A 26937-nucleotide genomic window follows, 5' to 3' on the forward strand; every position below is an offset into this window, starting at 1 on the left:
ACCCGTGAACCAAAAAGCATACATGAGCAAAACATTACTAGAAGATTGTACTATAAGCCAACCTTGTGCTATCCTGTAGACACTTTACAAATGTTGTTTGAAGCTGAGGAAGAAAAGGTTTCAATGCCATTCCACCCTTTCTTATCATGATTGTCAAGGTAGACAAAATCGCACTCTTCACCTGCCAAGGGAACCGATCACCTATTATCCGGATAAGAGGCCTGCAATTACAATCCAATAGTAGCCAGTCAGATTTTCGGAAAAACAGACATGAGGAACTGGGGTTTTATGTAAAGTTAGCATCCAGCATATATCAGGTTCAGTTACAGAACAATAGTGGCCCGGGTCATGAAAACCAAACAATGTTTTACTTTAGTACATGCGATATGAATCTACACTAATTACTTATTCTAAAGTAGGGGGGAGGGCAGGCACTGTTCACGTTGGTTTTGATTTTGCTTTATTTACAACAATACCAGCCGAATGGGAGTGGGTTGGGAGGGTGATTCTCAAAATTTCAGAGGGTAATTTTGTCCTTTGAGGTCAATTCGTCCCCCCTCGATTTTGCTTTATTTACAAAAAAACCATGGGATTTGGGGCTGGGTTGGAACGTAGTTATTAAAAGTTAGGAGGGTAATTTTGTCCTGTACGCTTGAGACGGATTAGGGTGGGTTTGGGTATGCTGTCATTCAATGAGGGTTTCGGGGATGGGAGGCCATGCCTCCGATAGAGAAAGAGGGAGAGACAGAGCGAGAGAGAGAGGGAGAGGGATCCTGGCATGGGTGAGTGGAAGGGAGACAGCGAGAGAAAGAGAGAGGGAGGGGTCGGATGATGAACAGAGCCGAGTAAGGTCCCCTCAGTTCATGAATCACTCTGGATCGTCCGTTCCCGTTTGCATGTCGGATCAATGGCTGGATTTCGAAAGCTAAGTTCCATTTTTTATTCCATTCTTTGCTGTTACCATAGATGTGAAATGTTGGGTTAGGTTTTGGGGTTCCTTTGTTTCATTTTCTCTCATTTTGGGGATGCACTCTCTGTTCTGTGTATTGTCTTCTGTTTTAAGGTCAGTTTTCTTCTTCTTTTTTGTGGCTTTTTTTTGGGGGTTTTCAGTTTGTTGATCTTTCACTCTGTATTTAGATTTTTCGTTCGTGAATGCTTAAATGGGTATTGGGTTTTGGTGGTTGAAAATATGTTCTTTTTTCTGCTTAAGCTTCTTGCTCATTTTCCTAGGATTTTTGGTTTTCGCTTGCACAAGGGTAAAGAGAAAAGTATGGGGGCCTGTAGTTAACGGGACACGAGAGTCTGAGGAGTTGAACCCAACCAGCTCTCATACGAGCCTGAGGCGAGGACCTCCATATTTCCCTCTTGCTTTGCTGTACTGGTCGTGTTACTTGATGGAACTGCGGCAGTGCTCTTCAGCTGCTTGATTCTCTCTCCAAAGTTTCGGGTTTTGAGCCCTGATGGGATCAGGATTTCGGTCTGGAATCATACGGCTCATTCGTAGTGGGAGGTATGTGGGTTTTCCCCTGTTTGTCTTCCTTTTGGTCTAATTTGGGGCAAAATTGTAGAATTCTATGCATCTCTGTTTGTGTCTTGGTGTAATTTATGTATAGTCTATCAATATTTTGGTGGAGATACTGAACAATTTGGCTTTGTTTCTATAGTTTGTATTCTAGATTTGCAATTTATATGATATGCTGGTGATTTGTTTGCTTTTCATCCTTCCGGAGCAATAACATTACAATTTCGATTTTTGGCATCGGATATCATACGAGTTTAGTTACATGAACACCAGAAAGCAACTGATATAATGAAAACGATCAAAGAACGGTACAGTAGAGCTCAAACAATTAATGAAAATTACCATTAACGAAAAGTCTGAAAAGATGACTGAAAGAAACACCTACATGTATTTGGATCTACACAAAACTGCTGTATTGTGTAATCTTATTGCTACATATATATAACCTAATATTATTAGGACAAATGGAACATTTCATCTTTAGAAATTTTTTTAATTGATTGTTGTAAAATTTGATTCTTGCTAAATGCTTTCTTCATTTTTTGCTGATTTGCGTGTGGATCTTTTGTTTGATTTCATTTTTGGTTGCAGGAAACGTTTATCTTCCAATTTTAGGGTTTTGTTGTGGGAGTTTGCAAATGCTTTCTGGATCAGGTGTGTAACTTATCATTTACCCTTTTTATTTTTTATTTTTTGCGTTTTAATTAAAATTGAAAGATTGCTGAGGAATGGATACTGACACACCCCGATCCTAGAATCAAGGCGTGCTGGCGTGACGTAACCAGCATGCCCTCCTTCGGGACGGGGTGTGTCAGATATGCCTGCGGTTATATAACTTATCTTTAACCATTTTCTAATATTTTTTTTGTTTTAATTAAAATTCAAAGATTGTTGAGGAATGTATATGGCTACAGCTTAGTTGTGAATTAATGGTGCTGCGGCAACTCCTAAGTAGCTATTTAGGTAAAATTTCAGAGCTCCCCCAATTTGAATTTTCAATTCAGAATTTCAATTCCTAGGGTTCATTTCGATTTGGGTTTGTTTGGAATCTGCGCTTTCTTTGGTATTTTTGGTTATTCCGTCGTACGTCATGACCTCCTGAGATGAAAGGGCCACGGGCGTGTATGGCTGCTACCGTGTTTGCTTAGTGTGAGAGGCTGATTTGCTTTTGGGTTTGTGTCTATCTTGCTAATTTTGGATATGTTTGGATTTTGTTTTGCTGGGGTTGTCATTCTTTAAATTTTTGTAAATTTTCTATGAAGAAATGAACATTTGTGCCTGTCTAGGGTTTAGGTTTTGATGAAATGTTCATATCTAGGTTCTGGTTGTTGCGTCGTTAATTTTGAATTTTATGTTTAATTTGGGTTTTTACATTGTGAATTTTGAATCTTTTGCCTGATTATGGTGTAATTAATTTTAATTTTGTGGGTTTGAGTAAATTGCGCACCTTTTCTTTTTGTTCGTTAATGGTTTGGAAAAAAAACATGAATCTGGAGGATTGAACAAATGGGTTTTCTGTTCAAATCCCTCACCCAAATTAAATATATAAATTAATTTCTTAATTTCCTTTTAATGGTTTGGAAATCAAGCCTTTTATTTTGTGCATTTTCACAGTTATTTCTTCCCGAGTTGGAAAGTAGAAGCTTCAACTTTTAGCTCAGACCTTAAAGCCTCAAAATTTTCACCTTATCAATCCGGTTATTCCAGGCAAGCATAACCTTTATCAACATCCTGTTTATTGAATATCAGAATTTAAGTTCTGTATTAGTGCATTTCATTGATGATAATCCAAATTTTTTAATCCTTTGTGTTTCAGGAATTCTTCGGACTATCGACCTCTGCCGTCTGATTCTCCTCAATGGTGCTTGCACCATTTGAACCAGAGGGAATCTTAAGGTTGATATCTGCATTTGTCGAACTCTAACTCTATTTCCATCTCTCTCACACACAAACACACTATGTCAATGTTAAAACGTCATCATTCCTGATTATTCAAAATTGGTCTTTGGTTCATGTTATTAGTAAATTTTCAATTCTTTGATGGTTGCTGTTACATGTTTAGTCGGATTGCATGATATTTTGGTATTTTAGTTATGATAGCTTTGGATTAAGCTCTCACCTTTTGTACATTGCACTATTTAACTCACCAACGTGAGAGCCGAACTTTAGGCTCTTACGTGCACATAATTTTCTTAAAAAGGGAATGAGAAAATAAAATGGGCAGTACCTTAATTTGCAGAAGAAGATTTCTGATGAGTTAGATAAGAGAGCGAAGAAGTTTCTTAGAGGAGCAGAAGCAAATTTGGAGGTATGGCCTAGAAACTTTGAGTTTTCATGAAACGTATACATGTTTATTTGTCACTGCATCTTGGATTTTGTGTTTTCAGGGCTTGAAAGATAAGAAATTGAAGGGTCAACTTGCTGTTAGAGAAGAATTGTATGGAAAATCTGCACAAGCTGCTGCCAAGGCTGAGAAGGTGATTTGTTTTCCTTAATGTGATATGTTGGTCTGTTCAAACTTTAATGGAAGGAAAAAGAATCTTACGTAGAGTCATGCTTAAGCAGTAGACTGGATTTTGTACTCTCTCTTTTCCAGTCGTGTACTGTTGTATTACATTTTTTTTCTGATTTACTGGATTTAGTTTATACAAGCGATCTTCTACATGAAATCTTGCTTCTTCTGTTCTTTTAGTCCATGTAATACTGATAACAATTGATTTGAATGTTTGTTTTGTTTTTTATCAGAATTATCATTGGCTTCTACCAATTGAGGGAGGCTATTTGGAGACTGAAGGCATAGAGAAGACATGGAGGATCAAACAAGAATCAATTGCTCTGCACCTATCAATGCCGCCAAATGGTAATAATGCTTCCCTCTCTTCTCTCTGCCTCTCTATATGTATATATTTATCATTTTCTAGATGGAATAATCCATTGATCATCCAAGTGGCTGCTCGATTTTGCATCTTCTTTTTCCCAATTGAAGTGGCTGTTCAATCCATACTAGCTAGATACATTTGAATCGGTTAATTATTGTTGCTGACAATATATGATATCTAATGTAATTGATTCATTCAATTTTTCATACTTGGATTTAATTCTCTCTTAAGTAGTGCTGCAAAATCTGTATTGCAAGCTATTTTTTCCGAGAAACAATCAGATTATTGGATCTAAGTTGCTAATTGTTTTAATTTTGAGGCTTCAATAAAATCAGCACCCACAGCTGGAGAAGTCAAGAAGCCTGACCGCTACTGCCCTAGAATTGTCGCTCTTCGGTAAGTTTTCAACACGATATAGTTCAAATCCTTTGAATCATGTTCTTGAATTTTACCATATGTATTTTGTTCTTTGCATTTTGTTATCTGAACTGTATTCTTTGAATTTGGTTACCTGAATCGTGCCTAATATTTGATGTGGCCAGTGGCTTTGTATGGCTGGCTGGTGTGATTTGGGAGTGTTTTTAGTTGATGGGAGACGGGACAGAGGTGTGAGGTAGCGAAGTCAAGTGGAATTAGGAATTTAGGATAGTAGAGTATTTGCTATTTATGGGATTAGAAGTCTTTCTTTATTTTTGTCTTGGTGCAATGAAAAAAAAAAGGGTGAGTAATTTTAACTCCAGTTTAAGGTAATAACATGTGAATTTTTCTCATTGCTGCTTTTTTCCTTTCTATTAAAACAACCTTTGATTTCTTTGATAGTGCCTTTTTTATCTGTGCTATTATAATTGTTCTCAGCTATATTGGAACTAAATTTTTCATGATGCTCTTTCCTTTTCTTCTTAGTGAAAAAACATACTAAAGTAACAATGCAATGGTGGTGGGAATAAGCATTCTCAGCTATGTATGGATGTGTGATATGAATTAGGTGGATGATGTTGAAAGCATCAGTCAATAAAAAAAAAAGGATCTTAGATATTATACATTAATCCATAATGAATTTGTTGTCCGCCTTGCATCAAAGGTGAGAAAGGCCTTCTTTATTTCGGCCTCAATTATTAATTGAAAACTCATTCATATTTTTTCATAGAAATTCCGTCATTATGCACTGCTATGTAATTGCTCTTTTTGGGTTTTCTAGCCGAAAAGTCAGTCAGTGTATATTTAATTTAGTTCCCCTAATTTTCTTTTTAATTCATTTATTTTTTGTTTTGTTGGATGATGCAGTTTGATCAAATCGGGTTGAATTGAATAATCCTTGAAGTGGCAAGAAGGAACTGACTAAGCAAGTAATAATTCTTAATTACTTACATGTTGTCATTCTAATTTATGATTTGATTGGCCCTTTCTTATATAAATTTTGAACTCCATAATCATTGGACCATTGACATGTTATGAGTGCTGATTAGTTTATGTGTGTAAATATAGTGTATGGGTGTTAAGTACTTCAGATGTTATTGACAATCTCAGAAGGGAAGGGGCATCCCCTTCTTCTTCTCCTTTTTCTTTTCTCTCGAATTCTCTCAAATAACTAAACCACGGCCGCCAGTTTTCTTATCCCTAATTGCCTATCTCCTCAGGTTTGCACCAAGCCAGCGAAGGAATCGGGGGAACGGAGCTCAGACTGTCAGAGGTATAAATTCACATCCTTAATTTTTTTTTTTTTATAAATTTAACCGGATCTGAGAAATTCTAAGCCATGGATCTATGTATAGTGTGTGTTGAATCTCTGAGCATCTCTATTTTTTTTTTCATCAAATGGGCTCTATAGTGTCTGTGTATTTGCGCATCCATGTATGAATATGATCTCTGCAATCTCATTATTTTCCTGGGAAACCACCAAAATTATCGATTCCTTGCTTTCTATGTACAATGTTATCAAACTCTAATTTCAAATTTTCTGATTTTGGGGTGGAGGGAATGTTAATATAGTAATTTTCAGGTATTTTGGTTCTTTGCTGGATTTTTTTTGGGTAACTTTGTGATTTGCAGTTGATTTTAGGAATTGATTTATGGGTTTGGTTTGAATGCACTGACATAAGTTATTGTTTCTGTTAATGCAGATTGTTTGTACCATACTTGACCAATCCCGAAACTACCGAGCACCGGCCAACGCTATACTGTCAAGGACCCAGAAGAGTTCCCCTCCGACCAGGAGGCCAATCACTACTCGACACGTGTCAAGATTAGAAGCCAATCAGAGCGCAGCACGTGTCAACATCAAGAACCAATCATAACATGACACATGTCAATGTGACAAAGCTACAAGTTTTTCTATAAATAGGGGTCATTCCCCCACAATATTGCCTAATGCCATTTGTGTTAAATCATTCACAAGAACTCACTAAATTGAGAGCTTGATCCTTTGTACTTGTGTAAGCCCTTCACTACTAATAAGAACTCCTCTACTCCGTGGACGTAGCCAATCTGGGTGAACCACGTACATCCTGTGTTTGCTTCTCTGTCTCTATTCATTTACGTACTTATCCTCACTAGTGACCGAAGCAACCAAGCGAAGGTCATAAAACCTGACACTTTCTGTTGTACCAAAGTCTTCGCTGATTTTGTGCATCAACATTTGGCGCCGTCTGTGGGAAACGACACTTATTCCTACTCTCTTCAGCTGTGTCAAGCTGGTTTCTATCATTCGTACACTTTCTTTTGATCAGGCATCCCTCTCCAGCATGGGAAGCGAAGGAAGCCACAGCACACAGAATGACACCCCCCTTGCACATAGTGCGAAACAACGAAAGAAGGAAGGAAAACGAGTTCTTCTTCAAGCTAAAGTCGATGAGTTGGAAGCTCAGAACAACAAGATAGCAATGAGGAATGAGGTCCTCCAGGAGCAATATGAGAAGCTCTTCGAGACACTCCACGAAGCTAGGCAAGCTCAGACACGCGAGCTTGTTGCCCCCGTGGAAGTCAACCATCAACTGGGTGCCCTCCAACATGGAGGGTCACATGCATTCGACATAGATATCCCTGATAGGGAATAGATTACCCCTCGACTTGATAATCAACATGAGGCTTCTCTTAACCCAGTTGCTTCGACCCGAACCATGAGAAGTGGAGGGAGACACCTCTTTGCTGAAGGGGCAGAAGGATCGAAAGCCGTCTTTCGCGATTGTCGGGATTTCCTGAAGCAACGTCGAGAGAATTCCATCCATATAAGCTCAAAGATTAATGACCCAAGGATTTCCGAGAGACTCGGTCCCCTGCCACGGCCCAAGCCGGCCACCAATTTGGGGAAGGGGCAACAAGTCCTAGAGAGACATGAGGGTACAGGGGACTCAGAGGTGTTCCGACAGACATACCCTGGAAGCCAGTACAGCGAGTCCAGGGAAAAATCACATGCCCTTGATCAAACCTTCCTAATTCCAAGAGGAGATGGAGATTTACGAAAGAAAGCTCCAGTGGCACATAACTCCGCTCAGGACCCCCTTGTCCTACAACTTCTTGAGGAAGTAAACAAGTTGAAGGCTGAACGTCAGGCTGAAATACCTGACTGGAACCAACCCAGGCCTGGCCCTCTTACAAGGAGGATCCTCAACACCCCCCTTCAAGCAAAGACAAAGCAAAAGCTTGGCTTGCAACTTTATACTGGGAAAGAGGACCCGATTGAGCACCTTAACCTCTTTGAGTCCACCATGGCATACCGGATGCACACCGACGAAGAGCGATGTCTTCTCTTCCCCTCCACCCTTTCTGGTGGAGCTCTAAATTGGTATTGTCGTCTTACACCTGAGACGGTAGACTCATTTGAGGAATTGAGGAAACTATTTGTTTCCCAACACATTTTCCAAACCGATCGCTTGCACTCTGCAGATGACTTGTACACTATCCGCCAGAAGCCAGACGAGTCATTACGTATGTATGCTGGCCGCTTCAGCCATGAATACTCCCGGTGTGCCGAGGCAGACGACAAGACTGCCCTCAAAGCCTTCACGGCAGGCCTACGTGATTGTTTCTTTAAATACATGATCAATGCCAATACTTGGAAGACTTACTCTGAGGTGATGGCGCAGGCTTATAACCATGCCTCCGCCGAGGCAAAGACATATCAGGAGAAACCCCCTACAACCATCCTTTTATCAACAAGTGGGAGGTGGAAGCCAGACTCACCTAAATGAGAAGACCTCGACTTCCCAAACAGCAGTGGCACCTCCCCATGCCTTGCATAATGCTTCACCAAATCAACAGACATATCAATTTCAAGGCAAGAGGAAGGATTTCCATCCTCATCACTCTTCTTTCAGTAAAAAGAGTAAGGGACACTATCTCGATAACCAAGGGTATCGCCACAATAACGCTCGCCCCCAGGCAGTCAATGCAGTGGGTCAAACCCGCGTCAAGATACCCCCTACCCCAAGGTATGAGACATACACGCCCTTGAATGCCACATGCGCGGCCATTTACCCCAGCATAGCTCACCTGATACCAAAGCCAAAGCCGAGGCACCTAGATTACACGCCCCCGAATAACGCGGGCACGTTTTGTTGCTACCATGAGCATAACGGCCATGATAGCGAGAAATGTATCATCCTCCGTGATCGTATTGAAGCTTTGGCACGAGAAGGAAAAATTGATCAATTCCTTCTTCACCCTCAAAGGGATAACCGTAACCAACGCCAGGTGAATGTCATATATTCCATAAGCGGCGGCACACCCATATCTGAATCTTCCAATAGGGCCATGAAAAACAGTGAACGAAGTCTGAGGCCTGGTCACCAAGTGTTTCACGTGGAAGACGTCAGGGGAGGGAAGTATCAAAAACCTAACTGGGATCCGATATGTTTCTACCCTGAGGAAGAAAGAGGCATCATCTACCCTCATAACGACCCATTGATCGTGGAGGCTCACATAGCCAACTTTGATGTTCGACGAATCCTCGTAGACACAGGGGCTTCGGTCAATATCATGTTTGCCGAAGCTTTCAGGGCACTCAGTGTAGCTGAACACTTGCTCGATCGCTCGATTTCCCCTCTGATAAGCTTCTCCGGTGATATCGTGCAACCCTTAGGGAGCATACATTTACCCTTTACTATTGGTACAGGCCCTTACACGGCTACCATTACCACTAACTTCCTAGTGGTTGACTGCCCAACGGCATACAATGTCATCTTTGGGCGCACAGGCATCAATGATCTCAAGGCTATGGTATCCACGCATATGCTGTTGATGAAATTTCCAACCCCCCATGGCAACGGCTACATCAGAGGAGATCAGCTTAGTGCACGATCATGTTACAACACTTCAGTTAAGCAACAACACTTGCCCGGACCCAAGGAAACCCTGTCTGTACATGACCAAGTCACAAAGACCAGCCTAGATGAAGCGACCTTGGATCTTCCTGATAGCAACAATCAACCCGATGATCCTCGAGATGACTCTTTCACCCAGCAAGCCCAACCTGCTGAAGAGTTGGAGAATGTACCTATCTCAAGAGATCATCCAGACCGCATGGTGAATATTGGCACCACATTGTCACCACCCCTTCGGTTAGCATTGATATCTTTTTTGAAAGAGAACACTGAAGTCTTCGCCTGGTCATACGAGGACATGCCAGGCATCTCTCCCGATGTCATCTGTCATCGTTTGAGTATTGACCCCAAGATCAAGCCGGTGAGACAGAAGCGAAGATCTTATGATGCTGAACGATACGAGGCAATGAAAGCAGAAGTTGAAAAACTCAAAGGCATAGGCTTTGTCCGCGAAGTCAATTACCCGACATGGGTAGCAAATGTGGTCCTTGTTAGGAAAAATTCGACCAAAGAAAGTCTTTCGCTTCAAAAGGTCTTGTGGAGGATGTGTGTTGACTACACCGACCTAAACAAAGGGTGTCCGAAAGATAGTTTCCCTCTTCCTCTTATTGACAGGCTTATAGACTCTACGGCAGGGTGTGAGCTCTTGAGCTTTATGGACGCTTATTCAGGATACAACCAAATCCTCATGAACCCCTCAGACCAAGAACACACGGCCTTCACTACTGACAGGGGACTATATTGCTATAAAGTCATGCCTTTCGGCCTAAAGAATGCAGGAGCAACTTATCAGAGACTGGTCAATTCAATGTTCGCCGAACAAATTGGGAAGAACATGGAAGTTTACGTTGATGATATGCTCGTCAAAAGCAAACATGCTGACCAACACATCACCGACCTATCTGAAACTTTCACCATTCTAAAGAGGTATCGAATGAGGTTGAACCCCAACAAATGTGCCTTCGGCGTGGGCTCTGGCAAATTCTTAGGCTTCATGATTAGCCAACGAGGCATTGAAGCTAACCCTGAAAAGATCAAAGCAATCCTCGACATGAAAGAGCCAATAACTTCAAAAGACATCCAAAGCCTTACTGGCAAGGTGGCAGCCTTAACCAGATTCATCTCTAAGGCCACAGACAGATGTGCTCCTTTCTTCAAAGCACTCAAGGGAAATAAGAAGTACATTACATGGACGGAGGAATGTGCCAAGGCATTCAGGAACCTCAAAGAGTACATGAGTAAAGCCCCTCTGCTCTCCAAACCAGAAGTTGGTGACACTCTCATCATCTATCTATCGGTTTCGGCTTCAGCAGTCAGTTCTGTTCTTATTCGAATGGACAGTGGTGTCGAACGGCCCGTCTACTACGCTAGCAAGGCCCTACAAGATGCGGAGACACGATACTCCAACATTGAGAAATTAGCTCTAGCATTGGTCATGTCTGCTCGGAAACTTCGCCCTTATTTCCAAGCACACGCCATCATCGTGCTTACCAATCACCCTCTTCGACAGATACTCCAGAGTCCTGACACGTCTGGGCGAATGATCAAATGGGCGATAGCATTGGGTGAGTTTGACATCTCCTACCAACCAAAACCAGCCGAAAAAGGTCAAGCAGTAGCAGATTTCATCGCCGACTTCACATATCCTGTTGACATTGCTTCTACACCTGAAGCAGTAGCTTCATTACCATCGGAAGCTCAGAAAGTAGAATCAACGACCTCAGCATGGAGTCTGTATGTTGATGGCTCATCCAACCAACAGGGCTGTGGAGCGGGACTAGTCTTGACTACGCCCGACAAAGTAGCAATGGAGTATGCTCTTCGTTTCAAATTCAAGGCATCAAACAATGAGGCCGAGTATGAAGCCCTTCTGGCAGGATTACGTTTGGCCAAACACCTCGGGGTTAAACAAATTGATATTTTCAGTGACTCCCAATTAGTGGTCAACCAGGTTACCAACAACTTTGATGCTAAGGACAGCTCCATGGCAGCATATCTTGCGCAAACACAACTTTTGCTCAAGCACTTCCACTACCAGATCACCCAAGTTCCTCGAGCGGCAAACAGTCATGCAGACGCCCTGGCTCGCCTCGCCTCAGCTGTGGAAGACAAGATTGGAAGAAAAATTCATGTCGAACTGTTGGCAACACCAAGCACCATGGCCGCAGAAGTATGCAACTTACAACAAGGGGATAGTTGGATCACCCCGATCTATAATTTCCTTGCTCATGGCACCCTCCCAAATGATAAAGTCCAGGCTAAGCAAATTCGATACAAGTCTACCCGCTACCTGATCATCAATGATCAACTCTATAAGCGAGGTTTTAGCCTGCCATACTTAAGGTGTCTTACACCTGCCGAGGCGGAAATCGTCCTTCGGGAAATACATGAGGGAGTCTGTGGAGATCATGCTGGATCTCGGTCCCTAGCACACAAGACTTTTCGCCAAGGATATTACTGGCCAACACTCCACCAGGATGCCATCAAAGTATCCCGCTCATGTGACAAATGTCAACGATATGCAACTATTCCTCATTCCCCTCCAGAGCCTCTTACTCCTATGATCAGCCCTTGGCCCTTCGCCCAGTGGGGACTTGATTTGATCGGCCCAATGCCGGCAGGGAAGGGCAAAGTCTGTTACGCAGTCGTTGCAGTGGACTACTTCACGAAGTGGGCCGAAGTAGAACCCTTGGCAACCATTACTGAGGCAAAGATAGAAGACTTCGTGTGGAAGAACATCCTTTGTAGATTCGGCATTCCCAATGCGATAGTCACTGACAATGGGCGACAGTTTGACAACAAGAAGTTCAGGTTGTTCTGCTCTAAGTTCAACATCAACTTATGCTTTGCCTCTCCAGCTCATCCCCAGTCTAATGGACAAGTTGAGGCCATCAACAAAATAATCAAGCGCACTTTGAAAACCAGCTTGGACAAAGCTAAAGGCTGTTGGCCAGAATTTGTACCCCAAGTTCTTTGGTCATATCGCACTTCATATCGGACTTCAACAGGAGAAACTCCATTCTCACTTGCCTTTGGCACAGAGGCGGTTGTCCCTGTTGAGCTCGAGCAAGCAACATTCCGAGTCCAGAACTACATTCAAAGTGAAAATGACAAACAACTCACCCTCAACTTGGATTTAGTCGAGGAACACAGAAACCAAGCTCACTTGAGGAATGTCGCCTACAAGCAGCGCATCTCCAACTATTATGACTCTAGGGTCAAGCCTCGTTCTTTCAAAATAGGAGACTGGGTCTTAAAGAAAAGATTACTCTGCGACAGAGTCCTGAGTGAAGGCACACTTAGTCCAAACTGGGATGGACCGTATGAAGTCATTGGCATCAGTTGCCCTGGCTCTTACACACTTAGAAGCTCCGATGGCAAGACCCTTGGCCATCCATGGAACGCTGATCACTTGAAGTATTACTACAAATAGACTCACGATGTACAAGTGTTGAGCTATAGCCGTTCGGCATCCTATGTAATGAAGGCCATTTGGCAATAAATTCAATAAAGAGGTAATTTAGCCAACTCAGCCATCACTCTTTTACATTCCTAGCAATGGAACACTCAAGTGTTGAAACCTCAAAGCAGATATATCCAACTCGAAACAAAATCTAAGTATGTGTCGACAAGACTATACAAAGAAAGGAACAACCAAACAAGGGCTTATATCCAAACAATAGATCTATTCATACATAGCCAAACATGCATTAATAATAGTGCAAACACTCATAAACACCTAAAATCCAAAACTCTCAAGCTTATAACATGGGCACATGTTATACACACATCAGACTACTACATCCAGAATACATGCAGATAGTAAAGACACTGTTATTCATTCTCATCTGAAGCCGAACCCCTGGCAGTATCACTCCGCGTCCTACCATCATCCTCTGCATCCCCAAGACCCTCTTCACCATGCTGAGTCTGTGCATCAGCACTACCTTCATTATCAGACTCATCTTCGCTGCTAGGATCAACAGCAAGGACAAATTTCTCGCCCTTTCGATGATGCTCATCTATATCTTCGTGGTATTTTCGAAGAATGCTCCCATCATCATAACGATCAAGGACGGCCATCCATTTCCTTTTTTCAAAGCGAGCTTCTTGAGCACAGTGGGGTTTAATAGCAAGATGAAAGGTCGAAGAACTTAAGTATTCTTGCACAGCAGCCTCCCTTTCAGTTGGAATGCTCTTCTCCAGTTCAGAAATCTCAACTAAGGCACCATCCAATTCTCCCCTAACCTTGGATACCTCCAAGGTAGCCACCTCCAACTGTTTTTTAGTTGCCTCAAACAATTTCTTAAGCCTTAGGTTCTCACCATTTCGCCTTTTCAAGCTCTCCATGGTTTCGTCCTTCAGTTGGAGAGCCTGAGTCAAAAGTCCCTTATTCCTTCGGGCCTCGTCCACAAGCTGCTTATTCTCCTTCAATTTTGCCTTGTACCGCTCAACCTCTTGCAGTCTGTCGTGATACTCGGCCATGACCTGCATGGCAAGACGATCATCACTACCTAAATAATGATAATAAAGAGGAAAAAGTAAGGAAATGACAAAGTAACACTCACATATGAAGACAGCTTCAACATCCGGTCGCAATCCGATTCATCCTTAGCTAAGGGCTCTCCGAGCTCATCAAAGGCGAATCGACGCCCTGCCAAGCAATTGTTGATATCCCCAAAATCCTTTGGCCGCGTGGCAACCCTCAAGTCCTTCCACGGGACACTGCCAGCTCTTTCCTTGCCTTTCCCCTCATGGCGGGAACCGGGATCATTTTCCTGGACAGTGTGCTCCATAGTAAGAGGAGGAGGCAACAGTCGGCTCCCTTCTCCTACAACTACGGCAGCAGCATTTTCAACGGCCTCGACTCCAGTCTTCCTAAAGGCAGGCCCCTTAAGGACCCCATCTTGGGACTTAGGTCTAACGGATGGTTCCCCTCAGAACTTATGAATTTTCTTATGCGGTAGGATGTCTTCCGAAGGAACTAACACTGGTGCTTTCCTTTTATGGGTGCTAGTCCCTGTTTTCTTGCTTACCTTCTCCACTGCATAAGGAAAATCAAAATAAGAAATACAACTTTCCAAATAAAGTAAGGAATTGAGCTAAGTTTACATGAAGGATACAACTTACTCGATCGTCCCTGGCTCTCGGAAACTAAGGGTTGGAAACCGTACCGACGAAATAAGGGTCGTAGCTTGCTTAAGTGTCTATCCTCTTTGGGCACCCTCAACACCTTCTCTATGTCAGATAGCTCCTGCCCAAACAGTTGGATGGTGCCCCGCGTCACTACATGAAGCAAAGTGTTAGAAGCAAGAAAAGACCACAACAAATAGCAAATAGTACGAACGGTTGATACGTTACAACCTACAGTCTGGAAGTGAGTAAGCACACGTCGCTCAGGCGTGACACCCTTATCATACTCCCAATCATTATACAGAAAGCACCAACGGTTTTTCCATGTGTAGTATGCCTTTTTCTTACCATACACAATACGCTCTCTCTCATTCCGACATGCACACTCGGCATAACCAGTGCATGATTTTGCTGGGCGCATCTTGTAACAGTAACGCCACTGATGGAAGGAAGGCTCACACAACCCACACTCCATCCAAATGATATAAAATCCAATCAAAGTATCCCAGAAACCAGGATTGAGTTGCCCAGGTGCATATCCGATCAAAGATAACATCTTTTGCAACCACGGATGTAAAGGTAGTCTCACCCCTAAAGTCAGTAATATCTGGGTGTAGAACATAACATGACCCTGGGGAGGCTCAGAAGGCCATTCTTCATCATGTACCAAACGTATCCCTACACTACGAGGGATATTACATGACTGCCTTAGCACCTCAACCTGCTTCTCATTATTTAACAAGTTATTCTTTAGATGGTCTGCTGTGAACTCAGAGCGAACTATGGGTATGGCATCAAAAACAACCCCCTCACCCAACGCCATGGAGGAAGAACTAGAAATAGCTAAAGTTCGACGGTTGGGAAGATCATCCAATGTTTCTCTAGTACAGGACTCTAACAAAGACCCTGAAGACTCCGACATTGCAGACTCAGACTTAGAGCTAAAGCTAGAAGAGCCCTCATCACTAGAACTTCCAGGCTCTGACATCTACAATAAGAAGAAACAAATTCTATCACTACATGCATGATCAAAACATAAGGAAGTTCCTATATTACCCATATGAAGATGGTGCAAAGCGATGCCGGAACCCTTCTCAATCAGAAAGCAATCCGTCTTCCACAGTCACTACAAAACAAGCAAATGAAGACCGTGTCAAGCGCCAAAAAAAAAAAAAAAAAAAAAAAAAAACAGCTTCATCCAAACAGCTTCACCCGAAAAGCTTCACCTCCAAAACTTCACCCAAAAAGCTTCATCCAATAAGTTTCACCCAACAAGCTTCACCTACAAAAGCTTCACCCAAAAAAAACTTCACCTCCAAAAAGCTTCACCCAAACAGCTTCACCTAAAAAAGCTTCACCTACAAAGCTTCACCTAAAAAAAACTTCACCTAGAAAGCTTCACCTACATAGCTTCACCCAGAAAGCTTCATCTACAAAGCTTCACCATCAAAGTTTCACCCAACAAGCTTCACCTACAAAAGCTTCACCCAGAAAGCTTCATCTCCAAAGCTTCACCTAAAAAAACTTCACCTAGAAAGCTTCACCTACATAGCTTCACCCAGAAAGCTTCATCTACAAAGCTTCACCATCAAAGCTTCACCTCCAAAGCTTCACCTAGAAAGCTTCAACACAAAACCTTGCTCCAAATAAACAAATTTTGTTCACAAAACCGAAGATGCCCTTGAACTTGTACAAAAACACTTGGGTAAACATAAACATTTTTTGTTTTACACCCACAAGGGCCCAAAATTTTCCTTCTTATTTATTCACTTATATATGTTCCCAAACATATTATGATAGATCAAATAATAATTCAAAGTCCAAAATTTAGTTATGGACAAAAATACAAGCAATTCACCAGTACTGAAGTTGCTACAAAAACTGGAATCTTCCCCAGCCTAGAAATCCAACAAAGCTTCGCCTCCTTTTCTCTATCAAATTTTTGCAGCTGCTGCTTTTCTCCAATGGAGCTGAGTTTTGGACACCCTCTAGTTCTTGAGCAGATGAACAACTTTCAAGAAGGAACCATTTCTGTTTGAGCCATGGAAATTAAAGTGTTGAAGCTCCAAGCATGACAGTCGGATTCTTGCAGATTTCGAAGCTTCTGTGATGTTTCGAAGATCTGGAAATATTTAACCATTAGTTCATTCTGAATTTTTGATATGTTATGAAAGAGACGATGAGGAACAACTTCAATGAAGAAAGCATGCTGATCTGAACAATAGAAAATGGAGTTTCGAAGCTCACAACAAATCTGACGGGTTGACAGAAAAATAATAACCAGTCATTCATCATACCTGAATTTCTTGAGTTATACAGCTCCGAGGGATCTCAATTTTGGATATGTTGTAGTTCACAAGTTAAGGAACAACTTCGATGAAGAAATTATGTTGATCTAAGCAAGAGAAAATGGAGTTTTTGAAGCTCACAACAGGTCTGACGTGTTGACAGACAAATGATGAACAATCACTCGTCGTACCTGAATTTCTAGAGTTGTACTGATCTGATGGCTCTCAAATTTGGATATGTTGTAGTTAACGAATTAAAGAACAACTTTCATGAAGACAACTTTGTGATTCGAGCTACAGATGATGGTCTTATATTGAAAACCAATTCAGGGTGTTAGGGGAAATGAAAAACAATTCCACCAAAGAAACATCATTATGATGTTTCATCATTATGGTGTTTTCATCATTATGATGCTTTCATCATTGTGATGCTTCCATCATTGTGATGCTTCCATTATGATTGTAATGCACCAACGGTTACACCCTCTATCATAGCAGTATGTGTGTGTATCTCCCTATAGTCATCATGTGCAAGACTATCGTAGTCAGATGGCTTTCCATAAAACAGCTACCAACCGTTACACCTTCTGCAATTCCACTTATTCGGGCCTAGTAACCTTCATAAACAAAATATATGAAGAAAAAGTCCGGGGCTACCACTTAGAAAACAAAAGAATGAAGTTTTGGTACTTACGACATGGACTATTAGCAAGACACCTCATTCGTCAACTCCCTCGACTAGAGACTTGGGGGACTCCCACCATATGCTACTACGCCTTGGTACTCAAAAGTTCGTGACTACTCAGTGACTTGGATTTTTCAAGTCTCCAACCGAGAAGTTTTCCTCACTCGGGAAATTAAGGGAACACTACCTCAAACTACATGCTTCACTCACAAAGCTTCAACAATACAGGTTTCAACAAAAGCAAAAATTCAAAGAACTTTATGAAGAAGGCTTTGGTGTATTTAACACAATATGTTGAAATGAAGCAAAGCTTATTTATTAATATTTTCGATAAGCCACAAATATGTACATATACATGAGTCAAAATAAACAAACAAAAGGGAGCCTTCACAAAGGTTGCTTAGGGGAAGTCTCAGCAGTCGGTAGAGCCCCAGAAAGAGAAAGCACCGGAGGGTGGTTATCCGGAGCCTCAGTACTTGACAAAACCCCAGAAGGAGGAGGCATTGGAGGTTCATCATTTGAAGCTTCATTACCAGGTACAGCCCCAGAGGACGAAGGCAATAAATGCCTTTGGAACAAACCCACAAACCGCTGATGATCAAGTAAAACCTTACCATCAGATTCCTTCATCTGGTCAAGCTTCCTCTTCATGTTTGTAGCATAGTCATGGGCGAGCCGGTGCAACTGCTTATTCTCATGCTTGAGCCCTCTAATCTCCTGTTTGAGACTCATCACTTCAGCAGCCAATGATTCAACTTGGCGGGTTCTAGCAAATAGGCGTTGGGCCATATTAGACACAGAACCTGCACACTGAACACTAAGAGCCAGAGAGTCCTTAACAGCCAACTCATCAGACCGTTTGGAAAGTAGTCTGTTATCTTTGGGAGTGAGAAGGTTCCTGGCCACCACTGCAGCGGTCATATCATTCTTCATCACAGAATCCCCAACGGTAAGAGGACCAGTAGGGGATATGAAGGATGGGCGCCATATGTTGTCTGGAGAAGGCGTGGCTGTCTCTTCTCCAAGGTTCAAGTCAAAACGACGGTCGGAGGGTCCAGACATTTTCAAATGTGTTGAAGAAGGAAGAGGTCAGACAAATCAAGATCTTAGAAGTGCAAGAAATGAGCTTCTACTGGTAGAGATTCAAGTGTGCTGTGGAACTTAATGCCAGCCTCTATAAAAATCTGCACTCGACGGAGCTTCAGAAATCGAAGAGGCGTTTGCTTTCTCAAAAGCTGGGCTGCTCAGAGACCACGAGGGCCGATCTCAGAAATCGAAGAGGCGTTTGCTTTCTCAAAAGCTGGGCTGCTCAGAGACCACGAGGGCCGATCTCAGAAATCGAAGAAGCACCTGCTTTTGCTGCCTCGTCAGCACCTGTCACATGCACAATCAGCTTTGCGGAAATTACGGGCAATCTGTCGAAGATTTCTGGTGAAGTAGAAAGCACGTGAATCTTACTGTTCAATCACCGCTCTCCATATGCACCATCAACTCCTCGGGTACCACATATAACTTTGTCAAAGATCTCTGACAAAGTTTAGGCACGAGAATTTCGAAGTTCCAGCTACCCTACTATTACCCATAAGGGTAAAGGAACAGCACCACTGCTTGACAACTGGAAAGTCCCTATGTGTGTCGACCTCCGTGTTTTGCGGCAAGACAGGTTGGCAAGAACGTCCAACCTTTACTCACATTCGAGAAAAGACTCTCAACATAATTACTTTCTCAAAAACCGGAGTAGCACCGCTTTTCGAATCTCGAGAGTCAGATCCTCGACGGGATTGCTTGTTCGAAAACCGAAGAGGCACAACTCTCAGAACTTCGAGAGCCAGATTTCCTTAGATAAAGCTTGTCTGTAATCTTCACTGTGACCAAGAAGGGTAAAGGAATAGCATTACTACTTGTTATTGGGAAATCCCTATATACATTGACCTCCCTCCTCAACGGACAGGCAAACCTGCAAAAATGCTCAACCCTTTCTCGCATTCGAAAAGGCACCCTCAACATAACCTCTCGAAATACTCAGCTTTATTTCCCCCCGATAATACCTCAGCAAATAAGCCACACCAAGAACAAGAGTATCTCATATCATCAGGGTCGAAAGCAAGAGTATCCCATATCATGCTTTCTCCCTGTCTTTGTCTTTGTCCTTGTCCACACCTGCAGGACAAGGAGAAAGGGAGCAGTCAGTCGGAACCTGAAATCAAACCTCCAATTTGGAACTGACTGCCTGGAGCCTTTGCCTGGTTGCTTACTTAGCATTGCTCTCGAGTACTCATCCTCAACTGCTGTCAAGGTCACGAATTCCACCGGCAAATACCTCATGACAGTTGATCAGATATTGGCTCTTTACACTGAAGCTGCCAAGCGTGGATGAGTCACTATGAAAGAATGTTCTGAAGGACCATTTAAATGCAAAGGTTGCACACCACTTCTGCCATGCAAAAGATTGAAGCAGAAGGTTCAACGGTGAGCTGAAACAGATCACTACAGCACGACACCTTTCCATACCACATTCATTATTCCGTCAACAGCAAAAGTATCCCATATCATCAAGGTCGAACGTACTCTAGATTTGATGGACTTGTTTTGACCCTCAAATTTTTGAGTCGGCCTTATACTCTGAAGGGCACCAGAAAACCCTCCAGCACAGTTCAAGAATAAGCCTGTGGAAAGTTACTTCTTCAAAAGCAAAAGTATCTCATATCATCTCTTATCCATTTGCTTCTCCTTATCCTGGCAGTTGAATGAGAGACAAGGAGAATGAGAACAATCAACCGGAAGCCGACGTCAAACCTCTGATCCTGGGTTGCTTACTTGGAAGTTTGACTGCTTACCTTGTCTGTCACCTCTTTCGGCAAATCTCCTAGCTCGGCGACTTGGGGGACTCCTACTATAGGGTTTGTATCACACTTGACTAAGCCCGAAACTATAACTAAGCTTCAAGTGAAATTGATACATTACCTTGTGCGTCAACATCAGCTAAATACACCATTCCCGGATGGAGGAAAAGTACTTCCAGAGAAGGGCAGATGAAGATCAGACCACACTTCGGTACTTAGAAGTTTCGTGATTACTCAAGGGATTGGATCTTGCAAGTCCCCAACCGAGGAGTTTCCCTCACTCGGGAACTTAGGGGAGCACTGTTTGTACCATACTTGACCAATCCCGAAACTACCGAGCACCGGCCAACGCTATACTGTCAAGGACCCAGAAGAGTTCCCCTCCGACCAGGAGGCCAATCACTACTCGACACGTGTCAAGATTAGAAGCCAATCAGAGCGCAGCACGTGTCAACATCAAGAACCAATCATAACATGACACATGTCAATGTGACAAAGCTACAAGTTTTTCTATAAATAGGGGTCATTCCCCCACAATATTGCCTAATGCCATTTGTGTTAAATCATTCACAAGAACTCACTAAATTGAGAGCTTGATCCTTTGTACTTGTGTAAGCCCTTCACTACTAATAAGAACTCCTCTACTCCGTGGACGTAGCCAATCTGGGTGAACCACGTACATCCTGTGTTTGCTTCTTTGTCTCTATTCATTTACGTACTTATCCTCACTAGTGACCGAAGCAACCAAGCGAAGGTCATAAAACCTGACACTTTCTGTTGTACCAAAGTCTTCGCTGATTTTGTGCATCAACACAGATGATGGAATTGACCCGAGTTCAAACTGAAACGATATGATTATTTTCGTTATGGTGAGAACTTAGAACCCTTTCTTAAACTTTCCTGTTTTTGGAATTGAGAAATTGGGTTAATTTTATGATGATTCACCAAGAATTTGTCAATCATTTTAATGCATATGAGATAGGGTTTCTGCTTTGTAGGATCTGTTTTTGGTCTTTAGATATTGCTTGATTTGGTATTGTCAAATGGTATATGAATTTCCATGTTCACTTTGTCAGTATAAATTTCCAAGATTGTCATTCGATTCTAAAGACATACATTGAACGATACATATTCCAAGATTGTTGTTGGACAATCAAGCAAATCAAGATTATCATTTGTCAAGATTGTTTTTAGAAAGTAATTTCTCTGATCAAACAAATCAAGCAAAGTGAACATGGTATATGAATTTCCAAGATTGTCAGTATGAAACGATACATTAATGCTTGATTTGGTATGGCGTTTTCTTCACAAACCTTTTAAATGTAAGAAACTTTTAATCTTTCTGGATTCAATTTTAAATAAGATTCTGTTATGGGTTGTTAATCAACCATTGAATTGGTTTTCGAGTTTTCGTTTGATCAGAGAGATGGTGTGTTTTTTTTGGTGAAAGTTTTAATTTGTGAGATTTTTAGTTAGGGTTGTGGGTTTTGGCAAATTTCTAGCGTGTTTATGCATGTGGTTTTGATTATAGACTTGGAAGAAATGGGATTGAGGGTGAGGGAAAAACGGCGGAGAAAGCATGGAAAAGAGATTTGGGATTAGGGATAGGGAAACAGAGGAAAAGAATATGATAGAGGAATGGGTTCAGTTCATTTTTACTATTTTTTTAACTGATTTGGGATTTTGTTTGGGTTTGAGGCCATCATTGGCGTTAAGGCGTTTATTGTCACACCGTGTGTGTTTTTTGCTAACTTTTATTGGTAATTTTTATGTTCTTGCGATTTGTGTGGTAGGGTTTCTAAATTTTATCGTTGATCATTTGGTTTTTTTAATTTCCGATTTTACTGATTTTCACTTATTTATTGTGCAATCTCTTCTTTATTTTCTCTGCAGCACAATGCATTTATGAAATTGCTCATTTTGACGAGTGGGACCGCCAGTTTCCTCCACCTTTTATGTCGCTCACCGCATCACTGCAAATAAGATTAAACCAAATCCCTTCCAAGTTTCAGCCACCGCTACCACCAGGACCTCAGCTATCTTTCCGTTGTTCCTCAAAACTTTCATATTGGTACATAAGCTTAACTCTGATTCTATTTCAAACCCAAAGATTGATTATTTTTACTCTTTTTTCTCTGTTATTTAGTAAACTTTCCCAACCGTCACAAAATGATTTATAAGATTAGGAATTGATAGAACAATAGTTGTTAAACATTGTGGCATTTGAAAATCCTTCTGTGTTTAAGATGTGTATTTGTTTTAATTACAATTTAGGTGATGGAAAATTTAAATTTAATTTTTGCATGTTTCGTTTTTTTTCTACCCAGCTAACAATCTGTTGCTTGGAGTTCATCCTTTTGATTGTACACTAGCTCTTGATGTCAGCTTAAATTGAAAGTAAATGAAATCCAAACTCTTATCTTATCATCTCACCTATCTGTTGGTTATTTGAATTCTCTAGAGACGCCTGTTTTGATTTGTGATTTTGTTGGATTTAGTTTGGTGAAATGTGTTTATCTGCATTGGTTCATTTTAGGGTGTGACTCTGTTCATGTCTGGGGTTGATGAAATTGTTTAGTGTGATGCTTTTTCTTTGTTTGTATTAATTGAGTTTACAATGTATTTTAAAGCCTGGATTATAGATTTGTTTTCCGTATTGAATATCAAATTATCAGTGTATAGATACAAAAAATGATTTAGTGTATGTGTTTTTTGTGTGTTTGTTCCTTTTGTCCCTTTCTCTTCTTCTTTTCCTTCGGTGGCTGAAGCACCACCTTAATGGCCACATCAAAAGCAGCTTTCACATTCAATTTTATTCTCCCAAAAGCTACAAAAGTAGCTCCAATGATGGGCGATGTCCGAAAGCTATAAAAGCAGCAGCTCTCAAATGAAGCTGTTGGCCAGCTTCTGTTTTTCTTCCAGTCTGCTGCTTCAATCAGAAAAGCAGCTATTGCTGCCAATTAAAAATGTCAAAAGCTGTTGGCCAGCCTTATTTTCTTCCCCAAAACAAGGAACAAACACAATGATGTTGTCCTCCTTTTTTTCTTTGTACTATTAGCCGAAAGTGCACCATTTGAACCAAAGGGAATCTTAAGGTTGATTTCTGCATTTGTCTAACTCTATTTCCTTCTCTCTCACACACAAACACACTATGTCAATGTTAAAATGTTAATATTCCTGATTATTCAAAATTGGTCTTTGGTTCATTTTATTAGTAAATTTTCCTCTTCTAGAATTGTGACTTGCGGTCTTGCTATTTATGATTCACCGTTTCTGTTTTGATGTTAATCCTTTACTTATGCATTGATGGGTAAGTCTTTGGTTCTGTTTTTGTTGAACTTTTAATTAGCCGAGGCTAGCTGTCCCTTCCTAATGGATGGGTTTGGTTTTAGGATTCTCTTTTCTTTGTTGAATTTTCAAGATAGATTTTGTATTTGTATGTTACATAGCTTTTTCTGAATTTCCAACTTTGTTGCAAAAAGACCTAAAAAAAAAGGAAAAAGCTCTCTGGCGACCAGTTTTTTGTGGTGATTTTCCCAGTTTTGTCCATGCGCTTTTTTCTAATTTTGGATTTGCATATGAGTATTCTTTTTTCTTTGTTCCTTCGTGACTTGCATGCTGCTATATAATTTGGTTTTGTTTTTGTTTGTTCTCAGAGTTTGGTGTGTGGGAATCTGTTAGTGCTTCATTTTTGCTCTGTACCAAGAGTTGTTTTCTTCTTTCTTATGGTTGTGAATATATATATGTGAACATATAATATCTTCATTTGGAGTGAATCGAAAAGCTTACTACTATAAAATTATATTTTGTGGTACTTGAATATGGTTGGCTAAATTATACTGGTTTTAAGTTGAGGACATTTTACTGCAGAAATGGATGGTTCATGGATTGCAGTTGGCACGACCATGGCCACGACCACGAAGAGGAGACATTGTTGGCGATATCGAAGCTCCTCAAGGAATTGACCGAGGAGGAGGACATGAAAGTACAGATTTGGATTTCATCAGCACGACCAAGGTCATGAGCATTTTGATTGTCTGCAGCTCTCAGTTTTTGGTATTTCTTCTTACATTTAATCTGGTTGAATTTTTTATTTTGTGGGTTTGGAAATTAAAGTTTTTTTTTCTTTCTGCAATTTATATTTCCATTGAAGTTTTTGAACTGTTTTGTTTGGTTGCCAGTATGATTACTTATAGACTATTTCGCCATATGCATTTGCTACAAAATGTAAACTTATTTTAAATGAAACATGTTGAAGTCTCTTTGCATTTGCGTAAGCTATTGTGTGTTGTTAAAAGAGAGGGGGCATCTAGCATACAACACACATGCCATGGTTGTACAACTAAGTTTGCCATGGAAGGATTTCTGGATTTCTTCAATGCCTTTCCTTCAGCCAAGCCTCTGCATTTACATGACCATTGTCAAACGCTGTAGCAACTATAAGTTTGTCAAAATTTATAATTATGGTTATTGGTTGCGAGTTTTGATCGTAGTGGTCCAGATTTACTTGCTCATGATCTTTTTATTGCTTTACTGTGAAAAGATGGATATACTAAAAAATATGCTTAATTTAATGCAGATTTGCTAGGTTTTTACTACAATTAGGTTAATTGGATAATGTATATTGGCGATTTTGCAGTAAGTTCAATGCTTTTGTGTATCTACTTCTCTGTTGATTAACTTCTCTCTTACAGGCTTAGATTCAAAATCATAATGGAATCCCCTTTAACATTGGTTCTCTCTGAAAACTTTCTAATCATCATTGATTGCAGACTAAAATTTAATGCATTAAATTTCCTTCCCTCTTTCTTCTCCAAATTTTCAGGTCTCCACAATTGTTCAGGTTGTCGGCATTATTCTTTCCTTGCACACAGCTACTAAAATTTCCAGTAGAGCCCAAGGTATAGCAACAATTGCCAGTAGATGGCATACGTTAATGACATGCAGTTCTAATGATTCACTGCATACCAGAAGTTCAGACAGTTTGGTGAACTTTGAGGCTGCCAACAGATTGAGCTCACTGCATATAAGTTACTCTCAGAGTGATTTGGAGTCAACGGATTATGTTCATGTGCCTACAAATTCCCAGCTGGTTTCACATATGGCTTCATACCACAAGAGACAAGCTTTTGGTATGCATCAGCTTATGCTGTTTCAGTATTTTCTGTTTATCATTTTTGTGTTTGAAACGATGGCTCTTTTGGTCGTCATTTATGGTTTTCGTTTGTTCATTTCCCATGGTTCAGTCTTACTGGTTGTTGATTGTGGCTCATACTCTATTTATATTTCTCTGTAGACTGCTAATTTTGGAATATACTATTGTTTCCTTGCTGGTACATTAAAATGAAAATATGAAAAGTAGTCTCAATCTCGCCTGGGGGTGTTGCAGGCTGATTCGATGCTACGAGGCACTTTGTTTAGTGCTATCTGAGGGAGAGAGGTGTTGGGTGTCTGAGACTGCAAAACCAAATTATTTATGGAATTCATGCAGTCAGTTTTTTTTTAAAGTTTAGTTCAAATAATGTTGATTGCACTGTTATAAAGCTTTTTTTTATAGTTAGGTTGAAAATCATATAGATGTACTCTTTATTTAGTTGGTCCAATCTATGAGATTGTTTTGTTTGATGTTTCAATCAAAATTTGGTCTTTTTTTGTGTGTAAAAGTATAATGGAATTGCAAGTCAAGTATATCTTAGATTCTTGGTTGCTTACTCACCTTCCCACAGCTACTATATTGTCTCTTGACTGGATAGATTTTTATAATTTCTTGGAGTTACAATGCTTTTTATAATTTCCTAGATCTATCATTTTTGTTCATTCATGATTATATGTTTTTCAGGTTAAATGTGTCTTATTCATGTAGTTAAGGCTGGTGCATTCAAGTCCCGCGGCATCGCGCGGGCTTATTACTAGTATACACTAAGGGGAGGGGGATATGAAAGCCAATCAATGTTAATTGAACAGAACTGAATTCAATATACGAAGCTTGTAATACCATAAAGACTGAATATTTTCAAGAGTTCGCCTCACACAGACTATTTCCTCAGTATTCTTTCATACAAAGAAAAAGTACAATGAGTTTGATTGCTGAGGATCCCAATGATTAGATAAAGAAAAAAATAAACTATAAATATAAGCAGATGATTCATTACTACAGCCTCTACAAAACTTGAGTAATATGCAAACAAAATCATTACATTAATCAAGACGTCAATCCAATGACAAGTTTTTAAAGTAAAAGGCAACATGACTTTCACAATGACATCAAT

At 40.8% G+C, this 26937-nt stretch overlaps 3 protein-coding genes and 2 long non-coding RNA genes across 11 annotated transcripts in view; 3 read left to right on the forward strand and 2 right to left on the reverse strand.

Moving 5' to 3' along the window:
• Nucleotides 1-19659, reverse strand: part of LOC126594029 (uncharacterized) — a 61671-nt gene extending 42012 nt beyond the window's left edge. The window contains exon 1 of the mRNA XM_050260227.1: nucleotides 19200-19659. The gene's annotated coding sequence lies outside the window, so the exon portion shown is untranslated. The remainder of the gene's footprint in view (nucleotides 1-19199) is intronic.
• LOC126594035 (uncharacterized) lies at nucleotides 786-3230 on the forward strand. 2 transcript variants are annotated; one of them, XR_007613108.1, is made up of 5 exons: nucleotides 786-1063; nucleotides 1231-1510; nucleotides 2114-2176; nucleotides 2410-2485; nucleotides 3137-3230. It is a non-coding gene; the product is annotated as an uncharacterized LOC126594035 (long non-coding RNA). The 2 variants fall into 2 exon arrangements; XR_007613107.1 differs by having other exon boundaries at nucleotides 789-1510.
• Nucleotides 3333-4791, forward strand: LOC126594033 (uncharacterized). Its single transcript, XR_007613106.1, has 5 exons — nucleotides 3333-3418; nucleotides 3762-3830; nucleotides 3910-3999; nucleotides 4268-4382; nucleotides 4721-4791. It is a non-coding gene; the product is annotated as an uncharacterized LOC126594033 (long non-coding RNA).
• LOC126594027 (uncharacterized) lies at nucleotides 13331-14652 on the reverse strand. The gene is made up of 2 exons (XM_050260224.1): nucleotides 14288-14652; nucleotides 13331-14207 (listed from the first exon to the last, which is right to left on the reverse strand). Exons 1-2 carry the CDS (start codon nucleotides 14513-14515, stop codon nucleotides 13554-13556), a joined length of 882 nt encoding a protein of 293 aa, XP_050116181.1. The 5' UTR covers nucleotides 14516-14652; the 3' UTR covers nucleotides 13331-13553.
• A 1851-nt stretch (nucleotides 19660-21510) lies between the features above and the next one.
• LOC126594031 (uncharacterized) lies at nucleotides 21511-26585 on the forward strand. 6 transcript variants are annotated; one of them, XM_050260231.1, is made up of 5 exons: nucleotides 21512-21537; nucleotides 22562-22739; nucleotides 24539-24724; nucleotides 25494-25800; nucleotides 26532-26585. In XM_050260231.1, the coding sequence occupies exons 3-5, from the start codon at nucleotides 24545-24547 to the stop codon at nucleotides 26579-26581; spliced, it is 537 nt and encodes a 178-aa protein (XP_050116188.1). In that variant the 5' UTR covers nucleotides 21512-21537; nucleotides 22562-22739; nucleotides 24539-24544; the 3' UTR covers nucleotides 26582-26585. The 6 variants fall into 6 exon arrangements, with proteins under 6 accessions (XP_050116185.1, XP_050116188.1, XP_050116190.1 ...); XM_050260233.1 differs by having other exon boundaries at nucleotides 21515-21537; nucleotides 26508-26582; XM_050260232.1 differs by lacking the exon at nucleotides 26532-26585 and adding an exon at nucleotides 26058-26383 and having other exon boundaries at nucleotides 21516-21537.
• Nucleotides 26586-26937: the final 352 nt, after the last annotated feature.

This window comes from Malus sylvestris, chromosome 12 (genome assembly GCF_916048215.2).
Source record: "Malus sylvestris chromosome 12, drMalSylv7.2, whole genome shotgun sequence".
NCBI lineage: Eukaryota > Viridiplantae > Streptophyta > Magnoliopsida > Rosales > Rosaceae > Malus > Malus sylvestris.